The following is a 10301-nucleotide window of genomic DNA, read 5'->3' as shown; positions in this document are numbered from 1 at the left end:
TGAGCTTGAGATCTCCTAATTAAATAAAATTCTCTTATTGCTCCGGCTTCAGACAAGTTTGACTTGAATAAACATTAATTTAATTTAAAAAGGCATTACTGCAGTATTATTATTACAATCACGCAAGTATAGCCCCTCAACCTTAAACAAGCTCTCTCTTGGCGTCAATTGATGAAAATTGTATCTGAAGAAATAGAATTTTTTATTTCTACTTTAGAGTGGCCCTGGAATCATTCTAATCCCACACATATTTAATTTTTTTAACGAATATCCCAGCTGCCAGAATGATCATATATTTATTATTAAATTTTGGTCGGTGTTCACGCGTAATGTGAACAGAAATTCAAAGATGTTCCTTTAATAAAAAAGCAGAAATTTTTTTAGTCTTTCATCAAACATTAATTATTTCACATTTTTTTCATTCTGAATCATAATTTCGTAAGATTATTCTATGCAAGAGCTGCCGTCTCAAGTAAAAGTCATGTTCGTTTCCCTTTACTTTGTACTTGCCTGAGAAATGCCGTTGAAAAAACCTAGATTACGAGTTAATTTTGTAGAAACAACGTTAAATGAACGATATCTTAACGTGAAATAAATTGTGGGTGAGATCGATCGCGTATACGGGACTAGTAGACGATGCAGCTTCGTATCATCGCCACAACGGTCGCCGTGTGTCAACTTGAACGTAATTTCGGCTTTGGCCAGACCCTCTATGGAAGGCCAGCGGTTGTGTGTGTGTGACTTCACGTTCTCGCCTTGAGGACAACGATTTAAAAGTGTAAAAACAATACCTCGATATCACTGATGACAACGATTTGTAAGCGTAAAGAGAATGCCTTGGTATCACTGATGACAACGATTTGTAAGCGTAAAGAGAATGCCTTGGTATCACTGATGACAACGATTTGTAATCGTAAAGAGAATGCCTTGTTATCACTGATGACAACGATTTGTAAGCGTAAAAACAATACCTCGATATCACTGATGACAACGATTTGTAAGCGTAAATAAAGAGAATAACATGGTATCACTGATGACAACGATTTGTAAGCGTAAAGAGAATACCTCGGTATCACTGATGACAACGATTTGTAAGCGTAAAAAGAATACCTTTGTATCACTGATGACAGCGATTTATAAGCGTAAAAAGAATACCTTTGTGTCACTGATGACAGCGATTTGTAAGCGTTAAGAGAATACATTGGTATCACTGATGACATCGATTTATTAACGTAAAAACTATACCATTGAATGGACGGGCAATCGCCCATCCTACGCTCATGATCACCGATCACGTCCTGACTTGAAACAAAATGCTTATTATATTTTATTAGTTGATAATTACTCATTACAAAGCTCTGAACTGAATACTATGTGTGTCAGAAGGTTTTTGAGAAGGAATATTTGTTTAAGTTATAAATCTACATAAATAATAAGAATTTTTCCTTAATTTTTCACTCTCAGTGTCTCACACTTTCACCCTCAGTATAAAAATATTATATCATGAGCATTTCACCTATCTTCATTCTTCCTTTCCCGATTAAAAGGCCTCTTCATTTTTCTAATGTTTTTCTCTCTGTCTATCAGTGAACTTGGGTTCGCCGTTAGGGGCGACGCAACTTCCACAAGGAATTGACACTGTAAACAATTGGAAGCTTCGTCGCAGTTACGAAGTTCTATTTCCTGTCACTTCGCAAGACTGACGCTGAGTAGGAACAACTTGGCTCCGAAGGATCCCGGCATTGTTCAACCAATTTCCGTTCACTCTAGAATAAAAGGAATATTGTTAAGAATACACATAGAATTCAGGTTTATCAAGTTCAAAATTCATTTTGAAAACAGCAAGAGATGATTTTAATTGTTACTTATTAGACTTGCCTCTTATACATACATTATATAATTGATAGATAACCAATCTTAAGCTACGAGCTGGAAGTGTTTAAATATAATATCTGAAATCTGAAAATAGTAAAATTGATTCGTGAACGCCTTCAATGAACAGACTAGACGAAGCTATGCAGGAGCATATGTTCAGTCTTAAAATGCCTAGCACCTTATGGACCAGGCAATAAGTCCAGCAGCTATCTTAATCAATCGTCAGTTATGGAAAGATCGCTTTCCAAAGGCCGGATCCCTTGTGGAATCAAGTCAAGAGAAGTACAAGAATCGGCAACAGGCCATTGGCCTATTTCTTCAGTGCCGACACTTCTATTCTATTTGGTCATACTAGGTAGATAACAAAATTCAGGTATGTCTGGACAGTTTAATCTCGCTGAAGTCGAGATCAAGAAAAAATTCAAACACTGTAGGAACTCCTGACACCTACAACTAGAAAACATTCGTCTATTTAGCCTCAGTCGTGAACTGGAAGATTTTTGTAAACGCTAGCTAAAGCCGAGAGCTGTAAGATATTCCTACAAACTTTCCGAAGACAAGAGCTGTGCGTTTAGATAACAGTAAAGGAATATTTTGATACATACGCAACACCGGCATTGAAGTATGAAAGCTCTTTGGGGAGTTCCATTAAGGCAGCTCCGGCGGAGCGTTGGACGAAGGCATGAAGTCCCGGCGTAGGGCGTTGGACGGTGGCATGAAGACCTGGCGTAGGGCGTTGGACGGTGGCATGAAGGCCCGGAGGGAGCATTGAACGGTGGCATGAAGACCCGGCGGGAGCGTTGAACGGTGGCATGAAGACCCGGCGGGATGTTGGACGGTGGCATGAAGGCCCGGCGGGGGCGTTGGACGGTGGCATGACGGCCCGGCGGGACGTTGGACAGTGGCATGAAGGCCCGGTGGTGGCATGAAGGCCCGGCGGGGGCATTGGACGGTGGCATGAAGGCAAGGCGGGGGCGTTGGACGGTGGCATGAAGGCTATTCGTCACGCAGCAAGCGAGGCCAGAGAAGGTACCAATCCTCTGACAAGGGCTATTGTTCAGCGTAATGGATGTATAATTGAGCCGAGCAAATCGTATCCTGCAAGCCATACATATTCAGCTCAGCTTCAAACGATCACATAGACTTCAATTTACGAGGCTGACTGTTAAATGAATGAATTCCATAAATTGAACAATGAAACTACAAGAGAAGATCTTGAACTGATAAATATTCGATTATAGGATCGAGTTATAATAGCATGATGGGTTGCACGGTGAATTGAAAGTTATACGAGGATAACATTTGGTTACAAAAATATTGTTGGTTTTAATTTTCGAGAGTCATGGGGCCTATCAACAAAACCAGGCCTATCAACTCCTGTATTTATACCATCTTTTTACTTAAAAATGTGATAACGATCATTTATATAAGTACAATTCAGGTTTCATTGAAGACCAGAGAGTATTTCTTATTGACAATTTTCTTATTATTTTTCTCGATTCGGCGAATTAGGCTCTTGATAGGAAGTNCTAAGCGGGTTGTTCTCTTTATGGTTTTTAACGTTGCCGTAGAGGTAGCCCGGAGAATAACTGCCGACGATCGGGGTAAGTTTTCTTGATCCAATAAGTGCGTTTGCAGTATTTATTAAATTGTTGGCTCTTCTCTGAATTTGCTCTGTTGGGTCTCGTCCGAGGCGACGGAATTTAGATTCATCTGAAACAATCTCATTTATTTTTGAATTGTACTCGGTTTTGTCTAAAATAACAAAGATGTTGCTTTTATCAGCTTTTCTTATGACAATTTGGTCGTTATCTCGGAGTTGCTTAGCTTAGCTAAAATAAGTACAATTAGGAACCAATAACTGAAACCAAGTCATACGATGCTAATCAGGTATGAATAAGTTAACCTTAGGGTGATGCTGTACAAAATTTTATGGATGTACTTTTTCGCACTTCAAATGCATCCCGAATGCAAGTACAAATTCCTTCAGTCCACTATGAATAATTTTTCTATGATTTTTTTTGGCGAAGGATTTGAATACACGATTTTTTGTTCACTTGTCTTTATAAAATCGGTTTCTGCAAACAAACAATATACAAAGGTAAGAAATGGTTACATAAAATTAGTATTGCACAGAAAGGTATAATTCAAGAAGTAAAATAATTTATTTCGAACATATAACACGATAAAAGTCAAATATACACGTTACACAAATCTTCAAAAATAGAACACACGCTTACCAAACATTTCTTTCTGTACAGTCCATAGCCAACACCGCAACTGACGCTATAGATGCTTTTAAAATCTAACTAAAGTAAAATGTATGTGACACGCATGCGTCAAGCGTACGAAATGTACAAGAGAAGTGCAGTTGAGAACCAAGAATTCAAAAATCGCTATGAATAATTTTTCTGCTGCGCCATTTAAACGATTTGAGGTATTTTCCAAACAAGATTGACGCTGGAGATATATTTTGATTAATAAAGGAAGGAACGCATATGACAAATTATTACAGCCAATGTGCAGATCTATAAAATTAAAAATATTCTCGAGTTTGGAAGAAATCCAACCACATTTGGCACAGTTATCTTATAATTACCTATTTCAGAAACTGCGAAATCACACACCTGGAATTTTTACAGCCACTGCTCAGTTAGTTGAAGATCCAACTCGTTTTACGATAGTTATCCTTATATTACGTAATTCAGTAGCGATTAAACCCACATACTTGAAATTCCTACAGTCGCTGCGAAGGAGTAAAATTACCATATTTCCGGAGCTTTGATAGAACGAACAAGCTCTGTCTGATTTAATTATCGGTTGATTACCTAATTCAGAATGAAATAGTGGACACACACAATAGGTCTCTAAATTTCGTTTAAAACAGGATTTGCAATTTAAGAATACTTTTCCCAAAAATATTATGAATAATTATATCAATACAAGGCAGTACACTGCGTTGAAAATTTGTGATTGGGTGACAATTGGATGCAGTGTGAGAAATTTAGCGATATTTTGGTCGTTAGCCTAAGATATCAATAAATATTTCCTTTATTTTATTAACAATCAAACGTTATCGTTCCAGAAACTAGGAAATTCCGATATAAATTAATTTTCATATATGTCAGAATAAAGTGGAACTCGTATTTTTTTTTATTAGCAGGGACTAATATTGTCATCAAAGTGAGCGCATCCGTGACAATATATTCATGACAGTCTTTCAATTTCGAACTTATGGAAGCATCCTTTGCATAATCTTGATAGGCAAGACTGGAGGGCTGCGCCAATATATAGTGAGGCTTTAGTGAAGAGAGCGAGGTCTTAAGGATATATAGGTCCTACTTATAGGCAAGCTTCGTGAATGGAATAAATTAACGAGGATTATCTTGAGAACTTCAATTAATTAGCGTCCAGGTTAGTAATTTCGATAAGCTGATAACTATTAATTAGGGGCTTACTGCAAAGCACAATAAAAAATAACTCTCGCCTAAGCAGTAAACATACGAGCAAAAATCAGAAAAAAATTTCATTTACCAGAACAGAGTTGGAAATAGTAAGCCTTTTTGTGGATTAGAGTTAAGATGTGAAGACATCAGCTACTTCAACATAGTTCTCTAAGTTCGGTTCTAAGTAGAAGCGAACAAAATGTAATTAGATAAGTCGAGGTTAATAGCTGCCCGATTAATTAACAGTATTTATTCAAAATAAGGATCAAAAGTCCCTAGATTAGTTGACAAATCGCGAGACCAAAAAGATAAAGTGTTATTATTTCACGATGGGATAACGTTAAACTAATGAAAATTTTTCCTTATAGTCACTGGAGCTTATATTCAATGGCATCACGTAGACTGAGATCGAATGTCGAGGAGAATAAGGTACCGTTGATAGGCGACTTTCTTCCTTTTTCATGAGGTTAAGTTAGATTGGTCAAGATAATTTTGGATAAATTAGTTTAATTGACAGTAGGTTATGATAATTATGGAGACGTTAGTTTATTCAAGGCTATGTTACGATGGCTTCATTGTTAAATAAATCATCCACAGCCCTCTTGCCAAAATTTTTTAAAGCGCAACTCATTCTCCTTGCAAGAAATTTCTTAGGGCGGCGCAGTGCATAAGCTGAGAGCTTCAGAAGAAGCAGGCCAAGCCCATTATAATGGAGAGGCTGTGAGGTAATTTGTTTAGAAGCTGGTAGGGAGAAGTTCATTTTTCTCGTCTCGAGCTACTCCATCACTTGCCAGTCTTCAAGAGCTGCAAATAGGATTCTTCATGCCATCACAAACTCAGTGCAAGAGCCCCTATAAGATTCTGCTTCAACTGCTTGTTTCATAGCTAGGATGAAGGTATGAAGCTTTACTTAAAAATAAGACGATTTATGATCGGTCTCCTTTCAGAAATTCCAAAAGAATAAATTTAAGATTTAAATAAGGATTTCCAAGGACCATTGGAAGTCTTCAGCATCGATCGGACACAATACAATAATTTGTTAATACTAAACACAATAGTTTCATTAGTGGTAGGGTACAATAATTTCTTCGATTACGCGGGGAGTTGCCGGAAGTGATGGATTTGAAACACTTCAAAGATAACGAAATAGATAAACAAATAAAATTTGGTCATATACACATCGTGAGATAGCATTTTCAGGAAGTTGAAACATGATAGTTCTTAGAATTCGCGCTTGGGAATTCGCAAAGCTTAGTTACTTAACAATTTGTCTTAAATGAAATAAATACTTATTGAATGCTTCATTCATGCAACAACACTATAATTTATTTAATTTTTTTTCTGGAAAAAATTGCATCCAAGACAGAGTGTACAATGGGTCAGGACAGTGAGAAAATCTACGATCAGTCTACATTTTTTTACATGGAATATTCAAAAGAACGTCATCCAGAAAAAATCTACCCAGAACACTTGTTTAGAGAAGAGATACAATGAGATGCTTTAGATTTATAAGCGCGTCCTCGGCTCTATTTACATACATTTACATCACTCTTATTATACAAAAAAAAAAACAATGCCATGCCTCTCCAGGCACTGCAGCTTCTTTTGTCTCCTCGAGGCAAGGAATTTGTATCTCAATACTACAAAAAACGTAGGTTTTTTCTCCATCTGGAGACATGTTAGATCTTTAGAGCAAGAACATTTAATTGTAAACATGAGATTAGACAAAAGTTTTCGGGTTTCTGCAATTTGAACGATTTCATGCGCTTTTTTGGCATTGTTTCGCATTTTGCGACAATCGTAGTTAAGTAATTTGTAACGAGCACGATGATCAGTCATGATGATTTGATGGATATGAAGATCAGGCATGATGCAAATAATTATTTGAATATAATTAAAACAATACGGAGTCATCTGCCATGAAAATGTTGGGCAAAAAAATAATAAACTCGTTGCGCCATATACCATTAAAATATTTCTTCATTGCGATCGGCCTGAAACGGCTTCTTTGGTTCCCAACTCGTCGCTTAGAATAAAACTGCGCATAATTTGTGCCGATAAAATAGAGAGAATTTATGACTCGGTCACCACGCGTGCGACGACTCTTAGAGCACGAGGCAAATTTTGCCAGAGCCTCTCGCGAGCGCCGCAGCTTTCATCTCCAAATTGAGTTTGGAAATTTTTCTACGGAAGGAAAATTTTTCGGGACCTCCATCGCAAAGACGACACCTCGGGAGGCTAGGCTCACACTTTGATGACACAGCAGACCTGTTGCTTACGAGCCTGCGCTGAATTTGGATCTGGCCATTAGCCTTCACTGAGTAAACAAGTCGCTCATTAGACTTCATGTAGTAAACATATTGCACATTAGCCTTCATTGAGTAAACATGTTGCTCATTAGACTTCATGTAGTAAACATGTTGCTTATTAGCCACCAGGGAGTAAACATGTTGCCCATTAGTCTTTAGGGAGTAAATATGTTGCCCATTACCCTTCATTGAGTAAACATGTTGCTCATTAGCCTTTATTGAGGAAACATGGCAGTCACCAGATCTCGCCTGCCATGTGAAGGGCATTACTCAGGTAAGCTGATGTAATTCAGCGACCAAAATCCAACATCAATTGCACACTCTGCAAATAAATGGGTCATATTGTCCAAACAGTGACAATTTCGGCTTATACGTTTTTTTACGCAAAAATTGGGTCAGGATGACCCACACAAGGGTAAAAAGAGCATCGCTATTTGACTCACAAATTTTTTTGAGTGTAGAGTGTGTCATAGAGGCGCTGGTGGGCGGCAATAAATTATTAGTTCGACTGACGGCGCAGGAAGACCAAAAGAAAGAAGCTGGGTAATTTGAATATATAAATATGATCAGCTGATCTGAATATGATCAGCTGATCTGAATATGATCAGCTGATCTCAATATGAATAAAAAATAAAATCCTAGAAATGGAGGGGAGGCTCGTATTGAATTAAAGACAAACACTCTACCATTGATGGGATTTTTTAGAGTACTCCTAAAATTACCCAGGAAATAACATCAGCAATACACTTACTTTTGAATCAATAGAGACAAATGACTTGGTATTGTTTTCCATTTTTGTAGATTAACCTCATCATTTGCGTGTGATTAATGATATTTTGTTGTTCTGTCACATTTAATATGAAATAAATTATACCTCGAATATTGCATGTATATAGAACAAATAATTCTAATGAACCCTATATTTTCAATTTTCCATCACATAATTTGATTTTCAAATACATGTGTTATCACTAATCCTGAATATATTCCCTCCAAGATTATTCCCAAGGATCAAAATGCAAGTTATACTCCAATATTATTATTCGTTATAGCTTGTAACTCGTCCACCGACGTCAACTCACCCATATTTTGGCTAAAAAAGTGTTATTCCGGTCAAAAATTTTAAATGACTCCGACGCTAAAATATCGACGTCGACGAGGCTAGACGCGAACTATTTGATTATGCGGCACGGAGAGCTTTAGGTTCTGATGATAATCAGGAGGTGTTGAGCAGGAGGTGCTGAGCAGGAGGTGCTGAGCAGGAAGTGCTGAGCAGGAGGTGCTGACAAGGAGGTGCTGAGCAGGAGGTGCTGAGCAGGAGGTGCTGAGCAGAGGGTGCTGAGCAGGAGGTGCTGAGCAGGAGGTGCTGAGCAGAGGGTGCTGAGCAGAGGGTGCTGAGCAGGAAGGTCTGAGCAGGAGGTGATGAGCAGGAGGTGCTGAGCAGGAGGTGCTGAGCAGGAGGTGCTGAGCAGGCTACCGCATGGACCACAGATGTCACGGCATGAACCACAGATGTCACGGCATGGACCACAGATGTCACGGCATGGACCACAGATGTCACGGCATGGACCACTGATGTGACGGCATGGACCACAGATGTCACGACATGAACCACAGATGTCACGGCATGGACCACATATGTCACGGCATGGACCACATATGTCACGGCATGGGCCACAGATGTCACGGCATGGACCACAGATATCGCGGCATGGACCACAGATTTCACGGCATTGACCACTGATGTCGCGGCATGGACCACAGTTGTCACGGCATGGCCCACAGATGTCACGGCATTGACCACAGATGTCACGGCATGGCCCACAGATGTCACGGCATGGCCCACAGATGTCACGGCATGGCCCAAAGATGTCACGGCATTGACCACAGATGTCACGGCATTGACCACAGATGTCACGGCATGGACCACAGATATCGCGGCATGGACCACAGATGTCACGGCATTGACCACAGATGTCACGGCATTGACCACAGATGTCACGGCATGGACCACAGATATCGCGGCATGGACCACAGATTTCACGGCATTGACCACTGATGTCGCGGCATGGACCACAGTTGTCACGGCATTGACCACAGATGTCACGGCATTGACCACAGCTATGCACAGCACAGGTCTTCATTCCACTCAAAGAAAAGAATTATTAATTGTTATCAATTAAAAGAATTATTAATTGTCCGTAAAATGATGCACTTTTCTGACCGATAACATCATCGAAAAACGAGGCTCATTTTCGTGGCCTAACTGGGTCAGCATGACCCACTTGGGATTAAATAGGACGATAAATAGGCAAGGTTTATTGGACAATGGCACACTTATTTCTCTGGAGTGAGATAATTACAAATATTCGGTTCAGATGGTTCGGTTCTTTCTGAACTAATCCATTTACAAAAATGCTGATTTCAGTGCTACACTAAATTTTACACATAGAGCCCTGGCCCCTCACTCAGTTCAGGCCCCTCACTCAGTTCTGGCCCTCACTCAGTTCTGGCCCTCACTCAGTTCTGGCCCTCACTCAGTTCTGGCCCTCACTCAGTTCTGGCCCTCACTCAGTTCTGTCCCTCACTCAGTTCTGGCCCTCACTCAGTTCTGTCCCTCACTCAGTTCTGGCCCTCACTCAGTTCTGGCCCTCACTCAGTTCTGGCCCTC

At 39.5% G+C, this 10301-nt stretch overlaps 1 protein-coding gene across 1 annotated transcript; it reads right to left on the bottom strand.

Moving 5' to 3' along the window:
* Positions 1-8829: 8829 nt before the first annotated feature.
* LOC108671941 (keratin-associated protein 5-2-like) lies at positions 8830-9774 on the bottom strand. Its single transcript, XM_018159536.1, has one exon. The coding sequence runs from the start codon at positions 9772-9774 to the stop codon at positions 8830-8832; it is 945 nt and encodes a 314-aa protein (XP_018015025.1).
* Between the last annotated feature and the right edge of the window lie 527 nt (positions 9775-10301).

The sequence above is a fragment of the Hyalella azteca genome, unplaced genomic scaffold (genome assembly GCF_000764305.2).
Source record: "Hyalella azteca isolate HAZT.00-mixed unplaced genomic scaffold, Hazt_2.0.2 contig12030, whole genome shotgun sequence".
In the NCBI taxonomy this organism is placed as follows: domain Eukaryota; kingdom Metazoa; phylum Arthropoda; class Malacostraca; order Amphipoda; family Hyalellidae; genus Hyalella; species Hyalella azteca.
The sequence above is the reverse complement of the archived record's forward strand: the minus strand, read 5'-3'. Positions and strand labels throughout refer to the sequence as shown.

Excerpts from the sequence above, each read along its gene's own strand:
- LOC108671941 (XM_018159536.1), bottom strand. The coding sequence starts at position 9,774 with ATGAAGACCTGTGCTGTGCATAGCTGTGGTCAATGCCGTGACATCTGT.